Genomic DNA, 16,588 nt, shown 5'->3' on the forward strand with positions numbered 1-16,588 from the left:
TTTTCTTACTCTGTGAAACAAAGAGCCAACCAAATATGCAACACTAGAGCATCAGCTTATTCAGCGCTGCAATAGTGAGCTTTCTGACCTTCGTAGAGATGCCTCCCTGAGTGCATAATTAAGCAGAGAGAATTTAATTCTGATATTTGGGAAGGCCAGATGACGTTTCTCCCCTATATTGTGTCTAAAAATAACTTGTTTCACTCAGTGGGGACAAGCGTTGAAAAATAGAACTAGTCAGCCAGTAGACATTGCAGGTCAATTCTGGGAACTGTCTTTGCTCATCAAATTCAGGTTTTACTTTAGGTTTTGAGTTGTAAATCATGTCATGATGAATAGACATAGATGGAAAGATAATGCTGTTCTCATAAAGCTAATTACCTGTAGCATGTATAACGGAAGAAGATTCCTTTTTACCATTGCTGTCTGCTGGCTTGTGTGTCATTCATGTTCTTGCATTTTTTTCAAGATCTCTATTTTCATGGGATTCCTTCCTGATTTACATTCCTGTATGTGTCTGTGTTTTCAAGTACTTTTGTGGATATTTTCAGATCAGAAATCCTATCTTTTTAGTGGTGCTGAGCTTTACTCTATTATTTAATAGAGTAACGGACTGAGTTTTTACATTTTTATATTACGGTACTTGGTCTAGCAACCAGTCTGCCTGGATACGAAGAGACCTGTACGCTTGGTGGTAAAAAGGCCCCAATTCAGAAAATTGACAAAGAGCTTTACCAATGAAGTTAATGTAGATTTGAACTGCTAATGTGTAGGTAATTAGCTCTGTTTGCATGCAGTCTCTGTATGGCGCTTAATCTGTTAAGTGGCTTGAGATAGACTCTGGGAAATTCTTACAAAAGGAAGTCTGAAATACTGAGCACTATTAAACATTTTATTGAACTTAAAGATGCATGACATTTACTGAGCAAACCTGTCTCCTGCCAGAATAGCCCTGAATCTTTGAAAATCTGTACTACGTTAAGAGAAGAGGCCCTGATCAAAGGAGAAGTCCTCTCCAGGAGAGCATCTTGCTTTGCTGTGGCATTAGCTCTCAATCAGGTAAGGCTTTGGGGTGCACTTTGGTGAACTGAGAGTGGGAAGACTTAACTGCTTTCTTTGTTTGATTTGTTCTTTTTATTTATTTTTTCCTTCTAACTGTATCCCAAAGAAAAAGTTCCCATAAAGAGACCAGTGCCTTTGGTGCCACAGCAACCTACATCTATACCGGTGTCTCCAAAGGATGTTTTTGTTTACAGTTGAGGACCTAACATGCATTGTTACTTAGAAGGGAGCTGGTCAAGATCTGTGGAGACTCAGTGAGGGAAGCTTTACTCAGAGAAATTTCTCAAGCAATTCAAGTGAAAATTTCAAATGATTGGGTTACTATGTAGTGTTTTCAGAACAGTTGAACTTAATACTCTTCAAAGCGAAATTTACATGAAATGAATGAGGAATCCTGGATCAGCTCATTAAGTGGAGTCATCTTCTATTTCTTAGTGAAACCCCAATTCTCTTACTTGGAAGAGGTTTCAGTGATCTCTTAAAATAAATGAAGGCAGCTGGGGGTCAGAGAGAAGAGAGGACCTGCCTGCTGTCACAAGCAGTAAAGGACAGTTGGAGCTGGAACCCTGGAATGCCCCCTTTGAAGAGCCCTTCCCAAGAGAGTCCCGTTTGAAGGCTTAGGAAAATGTGAAATACGTTAAACGTTTCATATGTGGTAAGAGGAGATTTTAGGGCAGCAGAAATAACCAGTTTATTTATCCAGCTGGTAAAGTATGGCTGGAGAATCTTGTTTTTCTTGAATTAGAAATGAAAATATCAGGGTGATCTATTCTCTCACATTTAGATCTTTCATCCATTTTGAGTTTATCTTTGTATCTGGTATAAGAGAATGGTCTAGTTTCATTCTTCTGCATGTGGTTGTCCAGTTTCCCCAGCACTATTTATTGAAGAGACTGTCCTTTTTCCAGTGGATAGTATTTCCTGCTTTGTCGAATATCAGTTGACCATAGAGTTGAGGTCCCATTTCTGGGTTCTCTATTCTGTTCCATTTTTTGAGCCAGTACCACACTGTCTTGATGATCACAGCTTTGTAGCACAACTTGAAATCTGGCATTGTGATGCTCCCTGCTCTGGTTTTCTTTTTCAACATTCCCCTGGCTATTCGGGGTCTTTTCTGATTCCACACAAATCTTAAAGATGATTTGTTCTAACTCTGTGAAGAAAGCTCATGGTATTTTGATAGGGATTGCACTGAACATGTAAATTGCCCTGGATAGCATTGTCATTTTCACAGTATTTATTCTTAGTAATGCTGAAATTAGTATATTTTCTTTTTTCTCGTTTTCCTTCTTCTCCACCACCCAATTCTGGTTGATACATTACCTCTCATGGTATTCATTTTTCTCTTAAGTATGCTTGATTTGTCAGCTTTAAATGCTATTTTTCTGACCCTGTATAATGAAGACAAGGCATTAGGCATACTTTCTCTTATATTCTCCCCTTGTCTTCATTATCTGAGAATACAACACATGTGCTTTATTCTGTAACCATATTCCCTGCATTCGTTTTAGTCATATATATATTTAAATATATATTCTTACATGTATTTAAATATATTCAAATATTTAAAGATATTCATTTGCTATTGGTTTTCCAGTCATCTCTTGGTTGATTGAAATGTGTTTTCTGGTAAAGTGTCTTCCTTCTTCAGAGGAAGAGCATTCCCCAAGTTCTTGGTATTTAAAATTATTTGTCTGTTTTTTTTTTTTTTTTTTTTTTTTTTGGCTTGAACTACATTTTGACCAGACATAAAATTTTGAGATAATATAGTTTTTCTTGGGGTTTCTTTATCCATTGCTCTTCTGTCTTCTAGTGTAGAGTATCGCTGTGGAGAAATCTGAGGCCTGCCTAATTATTTTTTTTCATACTTCTGAGTTACTTGATCTTGTTTGTTTTTCTCATTACTGTCCTCTGTATCTATGGACATTTCTCTATTGAGATTTCTTCAACTGCCAGTTATTTTCTGATCTTGTTTTTTTTCTGATTTTTATATCCCTTTTCTCACTTTTTTTTTTTTCCTTCTAGTATCTTTTTATAGATGTGTGCTGGTGCATTTTTAAATACTGGTCATTGAAAACAAGTTTCTTAGACCAGCTGCTTGCAAGAGATTCACGTCAGAGACCAGAACCACGTTGTCATGCTGTAGACTAGTAGGAACTTTTTTATGTATGCATTTTGTCTATAAAATAAGATAGGCTTTCTTTCTCCGTGGCTAACGGAATAGGACAGTGGTAGTTTTCAATGAAAAACCTTATTCTCTGCCACTACTGTAGCGATGGACTGTTTCCTACAGATACAGCTTATCTGTTTAAATTCTTGGTTAGCCTCACCTTTGCCACAAGAAGGATCCAAAGGACTTCTCATTACTAGTCCTGAATTCCACTACCATCACTATAAAACAGGAATTCAGATTTTGTACTTCAGGGTGTACCCCTCGCCTTTGAGAACTACTTGGTAGGTAGGCTCTTGCTGAGATCAGCAGCAATGTTTTTAGCACACTGCTTTGTGCAGACCTTACCCCCATGGCCCATCTCCCATGTTGTTGGCAGTGCTTGCATCTCTTCTGTGGTTTGAACTTCCTGCTCTCTTCCAATACTGTCAAGAGATGGAGTTTGCATTTCTGCTTCTCAGTCTTGTTTTCTTTTTTCTTTCTTTTAAAGTCTTCCAGTGGGGTAAGGAGAAATGCCAACTTTGTGCCTCCACCTTAAAAACTGGAACTCAGGCATGTCATTAAAGCATTCAGTAATCTTCCAGTTTGGAATGCATAGGTCGCAGGATGAAAGGCACAGCATTGGGAAATACAGTTGATGGCATTGTAATAGCATTGTATGGTGACAGATGGCAGCTACACTTGTGAGCACGGCATAATGTATAGAGTTGTTGAATCACTGTGCTGTATGCCTGAAACTAATGTAACATTGTGTGTCAGCTCTACTTCAATAAAAATAAAATGTTTTGGAAGCTATTTTTAAAATTCAGTAATATGCAACTGTAGGAAATATTTTATAGAAAGTTCTTTTTTGATTACCAAAAAAACCTTTTTCTTTGTAGACTTTAAAACCCCTGGCACACCATGAACAGGAATATCCTACTATCTTTAAACAAGTCTTTAGGATAGCAGAGAAATGTTCATGTGATTTGGAATATAACTTACTTTTCTTTTTTCTAGAACCAAGTGGCAAAAGCTACGTCCATTTTTTCTCAAATCATGAAGCCAGAAAGTGTACTTTGTGCTAATTTAAAGGTAAGTGACTTCTCTATTGTTTAAGGCTTGAAAGGTGGTAAAATGATGTCTAGATTTTTTTAACTGTGTATGATGAATTTTGATCTCTTAAGATCTTGATTCGTTCACTTCAGTGATTTATTGAGCTCTGAGTTACAGAATAGGCCCTGTAACAGAAGTCAGTACCAGCACTTAGAAATAGGTGGAAAATGAGATATGCTCAGATTGAAGATGTAGCTAAATGCTGCAAGTGTAACATATGACTATGTCTAGACGGCTGTAGATAGGAAGGAGATGGACTCTATTTTCTCTTGACTCAGACTTGAGAAAAATCTGCATGCTAATTGCATCCAACTCCTGATACCTAACATGGGGAGTTAGTATACCTATGCTACACAAAATAGTGCTTGATGTGGTAAGCACTCAGTAATGTTAGCTATTTTCATTCTGTGTTGCCAGCCTGCCGTGGCCCATCTGCCCCAGTAAGCAGTGAGATCCATGCCTTCCTGGAGCAATGAAAAAGACAGGAGACTCTGGTCATTAGAGACATCATGTACCCCACTCAGCCAGCCCCTACTGAGGCCTTGCTTTGCTGGGTACACTTGTGTTATGGGGTGTTGAAAAGAAAGCTAACTTTCAAGAACTTAGTGTTCTAAAACATCAAAGGGTCAAGATGAGGAAAACATTGTCAAAAGAACAGAAATGTGTTAACCAGCAGTATGGTATGAACTAGGAGAAGGGCTCACAGCCAGTGTATTGTTGTAGCATGGTGAGTGAAGGGCTGGCCAGCGGGAACAAACGGCCTATCTCAGGGCGGGGAGAATTACTGAGTAGTGTCTGAAGGAGGATGGGCCATGCGATTGGAGGGATGAGAGGGAAAGGGCATTCTTTTTGGGAGATTAGTTTTGCTGAAGGTTCTGTTTAAAAGAATAGAACCTTTTCATTGTAACCACTTCTTACTAGCCTTGAGTTCTTAGGCAACTTAACCTCTATGGTCCCTATTTTCCTTTTATGTAAAAGAGAAATAATATATTACTGTCCTTTCGTTATGAAAATTCAAAGAATAATGCATGTAAAGCAGTTAACACAATACCTGGCATGTAATCAGTGTTCAGCGAATGCTTCCTAATACCACTTGTATTTGTTTAAAATGAAGTGTACTACATAAAGAGGAATATTTATATGTAACAAATCCTGGGACCTAGTGAATAAGAATTGGGAATAACTTCAAGGTTCCATGATTTCCACTACTTCTGTAGTGATTATCCTCAAAAGTCACCCCCAGACCAGTGCACACATGACTTTCAAGAGGAGGACTAAATGAGCCTTTATGGTAAACTTTGGAAAATAAGTTTGCCAAGATGTCTGAGATAAGATTATCTTATATTTGACCTCATATTGACTTTTCAAAGGCCTTTCATGTGAGGGAAAGATGAGCCTAGGGAACCAGAAAAATGAGCACAATAATAATAGAGAACTTGGAAAAAGGGTGCTTTCAGAAGGGAAGAGACTAACTACTAGAAAAGTATCCAGAAAGAGATCTTGCAGGTTTTAAAGGGCATGAGCCTAAAGGGGTGATGAATGCCAGAGCTGTCAGTTAAGAGCTCATCTGTATAGAACCAGCAGTGGATCAGATAGGAACTGACAAATGCCACAAAAAAAAGAATTAGAGGTTTAATAAGAATTGAGTTTAATAAGACATCGGGGTGAGGAGAGGAGTCATCAGAAAAAGACAGGGAAGAAATAGCAGCAGTTTATAGAAATCTAAGAGGGCTATTAGCCCTACGTACTAGAGCCTGCTACAGACAGCCCCTATCTCTAGACTGGGTGCCCATGCAGAAACTGCAGGTCAGAGCAGATGGGTCAGCCTGAAAAGTTCACTTGGGTAAGCAAATCGAGGAGGTCAAGGTGGCAAAGGTCCAGAGTCCAGAAGTTCAAGTCGTTGGAGCCAACAATATCAGTAAGCCAAACACATTAGGGAACTTGGTCTTCCAGCAGGTACCATATGTATTGTACCTTCTTTTCTGCTTCCTACTGGATTTGGACAGCTCTGAGTATCCAAGTCTATCATCGCTTCTGAGAGAGTGGCCTGCAGATGAACTCATTTTGTGATTGGGACAGAAGTAGAATTGCTGGCATTGCAGGTGGTTCATAGCATCACGGAGGAGAGAGGTACAGGAGAATGTGGTGAGAGGAGTGTTATATGGATCATTGGCAACTTTTCCTAGAAGTGAGCTGAGGGAATCAATAAGGATTAGTGGTAAGAAATTGAAGAGCTACAGATCAACAGAGTTTTATTTTAATTTAGCTGAGGTACCAGGCTAGGTAGTTAATACTCATTGGTTCATTTTGTACAGCACTGTAGGAACAATATTTCGCCATATTATACGTGTGGAAAATGGAGATTCAAAGGATAAATAAATCCCCCAAGTTCTCAAAGCTACTTATGTAGCAGAGTCAGAGTTTAACACAAACAAGTATGTTTAACTACAAAGCCAAGGGTTTCCCCACCACTCGAGACCTACAGAGATAGGGTTTTGTCTTTTTTTTTTTTAAATCCAGTATTGGGATTAGCTGCTCCTCCTGAATGATGGAAAGCACATGGGATTAGATGTCAGAGAGCCAAGTTGCTGTAGTGCATGTACTCCATGTCCTTGAGTTTAGGTGCTTCATCTCTTGCAATCCTTGGCTATCACAGTTGTTACAAAATTCTAGTAGTATTTTTTTTTTCAAATGAGAAAGTGCTTTGATGGAAATGAAGCATAGGCTGCTGAGTGAAGCTATCTGTTCATTGGTGGAGGAAAGGTCCAGAGCATGGTGGGAAGTGCACTCATGAGCCAGAGCAGCAGGAGTAGCTCTTTCTCTGAGAGCTAGAAAGGAAAGGCAGCTGATTAAACATGGTGGAATGTGCATGTTTTAGGCAAACACTGTGTAAGGAACCTTGAACGGATCTTGTATATGAGTCATCCCCTCCATGGATTGGGTCACGGGAGAATATGTTGTTCAGAAACTTAAAGACCATTTTATGGTTTAAAAATGCTCACTTAGGAACTTCTTCCAAATGTCCAATCTAAGTTTGTCATATTTCAATGTAAACCTGTTTTGGCTTCCTTAGGAATATTGAAAAAGAGACAGTTGCCATTCTCAGGTTTAATCTTTCAGATGCAGATCTGTTATTAGAGCAGGTTTTTAAAAACTGATTTAATGGGCCCTAGCTTTCCTGAGGCTGAGTCATCTACTTGGAATCCTTAAGGGCTGTTTGTTAATTATTAAGAAAATGGAACCCTGACAAATAGGCTGAGTAGAAAGTCTGTTCAGTCAGTAGTAGCAGAAATAAATGAAGTTTTTTTTTTTCTGATCTACTTTAAAAATTAATGTCTTATACTAAAATTTTTTCCTGCTGCCAGTTGGAATTTGAACTCACCTAATTTCCCCCCCTCAACTTAATTTTCTTTTTGTCAAAATTGCTCCTGCTGCCAATATGACCCAGAGGGCCTGATTTTCCATTTTCCCAGCTAATACTTGCTACATACTGAATTGATTAGCAGATGATCTCATTGAGGCACATGCATGTTGGCTCCACTGTCTGGATTTAAACCCATCAATCTCAAAAGAATTCTTTAGCAATGTTGATCAATATCAAAGGATTAATTTCCACTTCTAAATATGTTTGAAAGTAGCCAGGACCAACATAGGGTAGCTTTCCACTGTTGCTATTTGAATTCTAATCATGTCTCTAGAAATAAGGCATGTCTCCAAATGGACACCCATTTTGGAATTGAATTACTTTGCAGGGGAATTGGCAGTTGGTTAGTTTTGCTGATTTTATCATTATTTGTTAATACAGATAAATGTTTTAATGCTCTTTTCTCCAGTCCCTAAGGTCACCTAAAGTTAGAACCCATGCTAGGAAGTCTCCTAGGCTGCATGGGGTAGACAGGAGACAGGGTTCGTTTCTCATAAATCTCTTTGTGGTAGCATCTTGCCTGAATGTAGAAGTTAAGAGTTACACTTTGATCAAGAACAATGTAGACCTGAGAAAAACAAGAATCTATACAAATGAGAAGCTTTGTTTTTCTTCCATGTAGAAAACCAAAGATGATCATTTTGGGTCTGATGTGACATTAAGGACCCAGCCTCTTTCTGTATTTTCACACCACCATCCTGAGCATATGTTTTCCATCCATTATCTTTTCCAGCAAGAAATAGGAAGAATGGAGATGACTGGGTGGCTCAGCCGTTGAACATCTGCCTTTGGCTCAGGGCATGATCCCTGTGTCCTGGGATCGAGTTCCGCATGGAGACTGTGCTTCTCTCTGTGTCTCTCATGAATGAATAAATAAATAAAATCTTTTTCAAAAAGTAGGAAGAATGAAGGACAAAGAAATTGGGTCCCTTTGTGGGTCCTTTCCCAAATGTCTCACTTAGCCACTTGTACTTACATGTTATTGGCCAGAACATAATTCTGTGACCATACCTAGTAGTAAAGAAACCTGAGAAATACAGTCTCTGATTTCTGTCCAGGACAGAGTCATTTAAAGTTAGGGAGTTCTATTAATCAAAAAAAGGAGGGGAAGATATTATTTAGAAACCCAGCAGTCTCTATTGCACTATGATACTCTCCTTCAAGTGTAGCCGACTTGAAAAGAAAAAGATGAGATACAAATTACTGCATGTTCAGGGCCTCTGTTCCTTTTTATGGTCAAAGGCATCCAATGATTTGTGAACATTTCTTGAGGTTTCAGAGAATCAGAAGGGCAGGAACTGTCCTTCTGTAGTTGTTTGAGTAGTTGTTCCTACCTAAATTCCCCCTATTCCTTGCTAATTTTCCTAGCCTTTTGTTTGAAATCTGTAAGATTAAAGCAGTGTGCTGTGTGTACCTTGATCTAGTTTTCCTTAGCCATACCCTGAGGTTGCGGCTTGGGACCAGCTCTGCTAGCTTTACCTTTTTTCTTTGCTTTTTATCAGTGACTGCCTCATCTGTATTGCCCTTTTCAGTGTATTTCAAGATACTGAACTTTACTCTTGAAATCCCTTCTGAATCAGAGATAGTTGCTGGAGGCAGGAAGAGAAATTGGGAAAACTTAGGAAGAGATGTTCAAATCTTCCAGGAGCACATCACCAATAGTTTCTAGCATGGAGCTCTGGGAGGTTTATCTCTGTGAATTGCTGGGGCACCTCAGCTCTCCTTCGCAGTCATTATTGTCGAGGGTCTACTAGGTGCCAGGCACTAGAGACATAACATGTAACAAGGTCAACTTCTCCTTACCCTCAGTAGGACAGCTGCCAACCCCATCAGTTGGTTTTTATTAACAAGAGTCAGAATTATTGTTGAGAGAGATTTTATCCCACTTTTAAGCTAACAAGTTAATCTTCCATAGTTTTATGGAGACTAGTAGAGTTCACACGCAGAGAGGTGAAGGGGCATTTATCAATTAGAGCAATAGTAGTAGTCATAACATTAGCAATTTGCATCCGTTTCTTGAACCCAGTTCCCACAGGGTGACAGGAGGTTTATATACCTCTTATACATATAGGAGGTTATACTTTAAGAGAGGAATCTTGAATTTGGAGAACTCCAGCCTCTCAAATGGGCAGTAAGCATGCCTGTCCTTTTCTCTGGGTGTGGCACTATGTATGTCTTTCCAGGCTTTTGGTTATACAGCTGTTTGAAAAGAGAGTCTGGAATACAGGCAGTCAGCGCTTCTGTTTGAATGTGAGAAAACCTGTGGAGGATTGGCTCCCAATGAAAGGTGTGCTGATTGTGCCTTTGCTGAGCACTGCTGAACATGGAACTTACATCACCTTCTTTGGATTTCATCTACTTGGAATCATTTCATTCTGTTTTCTGGGACGAAATATAACAACTCATCCTGATCAACTGCTCAACAAACTTAAATTGTCATAAAATGGACTATAGAAAGAACTTAGCTGGCTTGCTATTTATTAAAAAAAAAAAAAAAAAAAAAAAAAAGAATACCTCTTCCAGAAAAACTGCTTTTCCAAAGGATCAAGAGCCTTTAAAATGTTGACATCCTTTGACTTTGTAATTTCACTTTTGAGAATCTAGTCTTAGGAATTAACAAGTTTTTTTAATATATGCACATTTATCAATATATTGGAGTAGTATTGCTTAAATTAATGAGTTATTGTATGTTTATGATGGATTGCTATGCATTCGTCATTAAAAATGAGATATTCTATCATTTAATGAGAAAATATTCGTTACATAATTGACAAAAAAGAATCAGATCTGGAGGAAAAATATGATTTCATGTATTACCCTCCAAATATATTAAAGAGTGGATAACAGTAGGGGAATTCTGAGTTATTCTTACTTTCTTTAACCTTTTCTGTATTTTTCAAATTATACTAGTGAACATTGGTAATGATAGGGGGAGATGTATTTTTTTTCTGTTGTGTCAATTTTGTCTGTCTGATAGAAGGTAGTTATTGGTACCATTTTAAAAGCCAAGTACTGTACCCAGTTCCTTAATGGCTCCGGTGTAAATAGGAGTACCTCATTAGGACTTGAACCAGCTTCCACTTCATACCTGAAGCAGCTGATTTGCCTACAATTTCCTAACTTAAATAAGTTACTAAAGCTATCTTTTGTCCCAGAGTCCATCTTACAAGATTTGTGATTGTCTTCTCTGAATCTAGAAGAAATAGGAAGAAACTGATAGTAATGTTTGAGTACCTGCTGTATGCTGGCATTTTATTCAATGTTCACAGTAACTCAACTATGAGATGTAAACCTATTTCCCTCATTTTACAAATACTGAAGTTGAAAGAGATGAAATAGATGGCCAGCATCCTGTAGCTGGTAATTGCCCATGCCAGGATTCCAGCCCAAACATGCCAGACTCCAAAGTTTTCTGCATTTGTATCTTTAAGTAGGTTTTGAAGTTGATGTGTTTGATTAGCTATTGGAAAACAAGTTTGGGCTGATAGACATATATTTGAAGCATTTTTGAACTTGTGCAAGAGAATGAATTAGGAAATAGCATGAAGCAGGTAGATGCCTATAAATGTGGGCTTGTGCAGGGTACATATCTCATTGTTGAGCACAGCTCAGTCTTGTTTTTGCTTGTTTCTTCTTTGTATTCAGATTTTGATTCATATCAAGGCAAATATGTTGAAAGCCCTGATACAGATACTAAAGGATGCTACAGAAGGAAATTTATCAAAATTTGTGAAAAGACCAGAGTTCTCAGAAGAAGTGGTAAGTAGTATGTGATTGCTGCATAAATCATTTAAAAGTGAAAGGGCACTCATTAAGATGTGTCCTACTGTCTTCAGTCTCCAGTGTGCCCCCTTAAAGAGTGTCAAATATGGCATCCCCTCTCTTCTTCCTTTTATAAGACTTCTAGGTTTGGGTGCAAAGATCTCTTTCTTACAACAGAAAATAGCCTCTGAAATTCTAGGAAGATTTTGTCCTCTCACATTAATCTCACCACCACCCCACACACAAACACTATTTTCCTGGATCCCAGCTCCCCTTTTCCTTTCTCAAGCCTCCAGTGCCTTCTCCCCACTCCCCCACCCCTGCTGCCAGTTTCGTGGAGGAAATAGAAGCAATCGAGAGAACTGCTGCCATACGGAGAACCTCCTCCTGTCACTGTGTACTCAGCTTCCCTGCCAAAGCCATGGCCACCATACACACCTCGCCAGAGCAGGCTCCCCTGTTGAGACCTGGAGCCCATCCTCTGGCCCACGGCAAGGCATCAGTTCAGAAGATGTCTTACCCACTTTTGAGCATCATTAACATCCCCTTCCCTGTGGATCGTTCCCATCAGCAAACAGCTGCTGCAGTAGCACTCATCTTAAAAAAATTTTAAAAATAAAAAAAAAATAATCTCCCCTACTTAAATGAAAAGACATGCTATACTGTGTGTTGGGCTAGGAAGACTCAACTCAGTAAAGTCAGTTCTTCCCAAGTGATTGTGATAATGTAACCTCCTAATAAAAGTGCCATTAGGGTTTGTTTTTTTACTAGTTAGGGTTTACTAGAAAAAAACAAAGTAGCAAGAACCTGTGAAAGAAGAGGGAACCCTGTGAAAGAAGAAAGGAGAAGGTACTAGACCTGGCAGATATAGAAGCTTTACTTCTATAATTAGAACTGTGGTTTTAGGTTCTGTGTAGACCAGCTAATGTAACTATATAAATGTTTTTGCAAAAGTATAAAACAAAGTTACATAAAAATGATAAGCAGTTTCCAAACATTGAAAGCAAAGTGAAGTAAATGAACCCATGTCTCACACTGCTGGATTAAGCACACAAAGAGCAGTCATTTTAAGTCATTTGAAATTTAATAATATATACATCTATAACTAAAGGGAAGAACACTGTAAGGAAATCATAAATTACTGACAGTGATCGGTTTGTAATAATGATTTCTGTGGTATTGTCATTTTGACTAAGAAGGGGCCTGTTGACTGGTTCTCCCTCCCACCCTTGCATTTTGATAGTACTGATCCCTGCTGGCATCCGAGATGGCACGGTTGGCGGCAGCGTGCAGCCTGGCCCTTCCCCACCCCCCGCCCCGACCCCCCACCACCACACTGTTCCACTCCCAGCTGTATCCCATTTTCACAATTCCACCCAGAGGCTTCTTCCTGCTAGCAAAGGGAGCTTGTCAGGAAACTAATGGGATATGATGAATTTAAAGCTTCTTTCTATTCAAATTCTTAGCTTTGTGCAGATTGTGATCCACCCAAACCCTTTGGGAGTATGTTTGCAAAAGTAGGGGAACTGGAGATGTAAACGGGTTTTAAAATGCACCGTTGTGTGCATTTGCATCCATTATTGACACAACTTTGGTTTTCTCCATAGCACTGATATTAATCACTCTACCTAGATCAGGTTCATCAATATGTTGTCCCGATTATATGACTAAAGCATCCAAACTCCACACTGAAAAATAGTTTTCTATCTGACCCCTGCCCCCAGAGTCTGTAAGACTGATTTGCTTAAAGAGCTCCCCCTCTAGTTGCATGTATTTCCTGGCTCTTGTGAAGCTGTGCAGGGAGCTGCTGTTGAGAAATAAATGAGTCCTCTGACTCCGGTAGCCTTTGCGCCAGCTCTAAATATGCTTGTGAGGCTGCATGTGGAGACTTCCACTGTAAAGCTTGCATCTTACAAATGCTCTGTGCAGTGTTGGTATCAACAGTTATTAACGAGGTCTCGTGTGGAGGTAAGGCGCTGTTACACCACCAGAGGAATTTGGAAAAGAATTGTTGATTTTCCTAATTACTGTGACTAAAGCCACTCCAAACATTAGCTGTTGCTTCATTGATTTCTTTTTCGAAACTAAACTAACAATAGAGCAAAATATCTTTTCTGCTTAAACTGTAGAATGGTTCTCCTGACACCATTGGATCTTTGTGTAGTTAGAGGAGAGAATTGATGTATATGAATTTAGAGCCAAGTTCTCTCCAGCCTGGTATATTTGCTTGGCTGCTTTTGGAAACCATGGGTTTCACATTAAGTCGTTTCACCTTCAAGTGAGGCTGAGACTAAAGAAGCTATTCTTTTTAAGAACGTAAAGTGCTAAAACTTCTTACCTGAAAGTTCAGTGAGGAGAGCTCTTCTTTGAAGGGAAGGTATGCCAGCAACAAATAGCGTTATGATATATTTAGAAAATGACCAGAGGATTTCTTAGGGACCTTAAATATAAGTAAATTTCATCAAGAAATTTTAGGTTGTATCATTCTTTTTCCCTTTGGTTTCTTTTTTTTTTCTTTTTTTTTCTTTTTCTTTTTTTTTTTTGGAATTTAGCCTTTTTTTTTTTTAAGATTTTATTTATTTGTTCATGAGAGACACACACACAGAGAGAGAGAGAGAGATGCAGAGGCACAAGCAGAGGGAGAAGCAGGCTCCACACAGGAAGCCTGACATGGGACTTGATCCCGGGTCTCCAGGATCACACCTTGGGCCGCAGGCGGCGCTAAACCGCTGCGCCACCGGGGCTGCCCAGATTGATTTATTTTAGAGAGAGGGCACAAGTGTGGGGAGGAGCAAAGGAAGGGGGAGAGGAGAGAGAGAGAGAGAGAGAGAGAGAGAGAGAGAGAGCAAGACTCCCCACTGAGCAGGGAGCCTGATGCAGGGCTCAGTCTCACCACCCTGAGATCATAATCGGCCAAAATCAAGAGTCAAACGCTTAACCGAATGAGCCACCCACATGGCACAGGGTGGCGATCATTAATAAGGATTGAACTAAGTAAAATGTTGATTTTGTTCAAAAAGTAGCTCTACATTGTAATTTAGAGCTCACTCTTTTTGTAAACAACATTCCTAGACTTGTGACCGATGTTTATACCTTTGGTCTAGATCTCTCCTCAGTGTCTCACATTGGTGTATATCCAGCAACGACCTTTCACAGGCATCTCAGCGATACCCCAGACAGAACTCTTGATTTGTTCCCCCTTCAGATCTGCTCCTCCTATCTTCCCCCATCTCCCTTAATGATCTCACCCATCACCACGTTGCTGAAGCCCAAATTGGGAAGATGTCTTTGATTCTTCTCTTTCCTTGACCTCTTCAACAATAAATCCTTTCAGTTGAACATCCCAAATATACTTGTTCTACATCTATTTCTCTATCTTGTGTATACATTTTCCAGTCTAGACTGTCAGCCTCTCTCATAGGGATTATGATATTGGCCTCCAGAGTAGTCTCCACCCTCCATTTCTATACACAAGCCATTTAAACCTAAGTCAGATCATGTCCTAATTTGGACCGTTTGATGGCTTCTAGAATGAGTTCCAGAAAACTTTCCATATGCTACAAACCTCTACATAATTTGGCCCTCCCTTACTGCTCTCCTTGTTAAATTGGGCAAACTTATTTCCGTTGCTATTTGACTTTTTTCCTGATGTGTTTCATTGTATATTATGTACCACTTAAAGACCCTTTTTATGAGATACTAGGAATGTTTTTCAAGTACTAATTCTGAATCTTGGGTATACCTTGTGGAATCTGTTCATACTTCCGTGTGCCCCAGCACCCTGGTTTGCACCATTCTAGGTATACACTATACATTTCTATGCATTTGTGTATCTACTTCTTGGAAGATGAGAACTTGCAGAGATATAATGATCTGCTCTTCTTTTTCCCAGCTGGCCAAAGCGAGGGAAAAAGTGAAGGATGTGCCTGCCCTTCTAGCCAGATTTGATGAGATCTATGAGAAACTGCAGATAAGTGGCCAGATCACCACTTACACTTTGGATACCCTGCTGTGCCACACCCCGGGGGACAGGAAATCCCACATGATACTGTTAAACAAGAGGACAGTCAGCCATCGGACCTGCCAGCCACTCAACCAGTCCCTGTGGGCTGAGTAACCCTAGGTTCAGCCCACTCACGGGTCTGAGCTGGAATAGGCCTGCTTCTAGTGAGTTGATAGCTTCCTCAGAAATCAGGCATTGTCCTCCAGTGGATGGTGTACTAACAGACACTTGGTCTCCTTAAATTTCGGAGTTCATTGAGAACCAGCATGCTGACTGGAGAAATCAATGGTGTACCGCTGTGAAGATCTAAATACAATCACACAGAGAGCTCCGCTCCCTCAGGAAGGACTCTTTTCCCTGTGTCCGCTTCTGAAGATCTGTGAAGGAACATGGCTGTGGTCTCCAGTCCAGCTCCTGGTGCCAGAGTAGAACCCAATAAGCACCCGTGGGAAGGAATTCACCCTACGTGGTCAACTCCAGAATTTTCAGGGGGAGTAATCACTTGCAGAATTCAGGAGATCTAAAACCTATCATGCCACACTGGGCGGTAGCCCAGGATCTTCTCACTGCTTCTGTCATCGTTTATCTGTGACCCTAAATAAGATGCTTGTGACCCTGCATCCTGACTTGAAATTGTCATTTAAAGTTCAGTAGGGTCTAATTTTCTCAAAAATGAGAGAAATAAAAGGTTCCTGAGGAAATATCTTGAGGTCCTGTTTTGTTCTCTCGTCAGCACAAACCAACCCCAGAATATAGCTCTCAGAACTGATAAGTAAACTGAAATTTTAATGGTCACCGCTGTGGTCATGGGCAGGCCATGTACTTTTCAAAATAAATGCCAATAAAAACCACATCATGCTCTCTATTTTGCTTTGTTCTCTATGTGGATCACAAATATTTGGTTCTACAGTTCCTTGGATTAATGATCTTTTTTCTCTTGAGATGCTTTGTTTTGTAAAAAGAAACGTGTCATGACCGCAGGTTAAAACTTCCCCATCCTGAATATAAAAAATAGTGAAAGGGAATAAAGGGGAAAGGAGAAAAAATGAGTGGGAAATATCAGAAAGGGAGA

General features: G+C 39.6%; 1 protein-coding gene across 4 annotated transcripts in view; it reads left to right on the forward strand.

The window, feature by feature from the left end:
* The window catches only part of PTCD2 (pentatricopeptide repeat domain 2), a 30,994-nt gene extending 14,627 nt beyond the window's left edge, over positions 1 to 16,367 (forward strand). For all 4 annotated transcript variants that reach the window (XM_025446912.3, XM_025446913.3, XM_049103821.1 and 1 more), the window contains 4 exons: positions 946 to 1,059; positions 4,232 to 4,306; positions 11,397 to 11,510; positions 15,406 to 16,367. In XM_025446912.3, the coding sequence (XP_025302697.3) occupies positions 946 to 1,059; positions 4,232 to 4,306; positions 11,397 to 11,510; positions 15,406 to 15,630 (528 nt within the window). In that variant the 3' untranslated portion in view covers positions 15,631 to 16,367. The remainder of the gene's footprint in view (positions 1 to 945; positions 1,060 to 4,231; positions 4,307 to 11,396; positions 11,511 to 15,405) is intronic.
* Positions 16,368 to 16,588: the final 221 nt, after the last annotated feature.

Source organism: Canis lupus, chromosome 2 (genome assembly GCF_003254725.2).
Source record: "Canis lupus dingo isolate Sandy chromosome 2, ASM325472v2, whole genome shotgun sequence".
Classification (NCBI taxonomy): domain Eukaryota; kingdom Metazoa; phylum Chordata; class Mammalia; order Carnivora; family Canidae; genus Canis; species Canis lupus.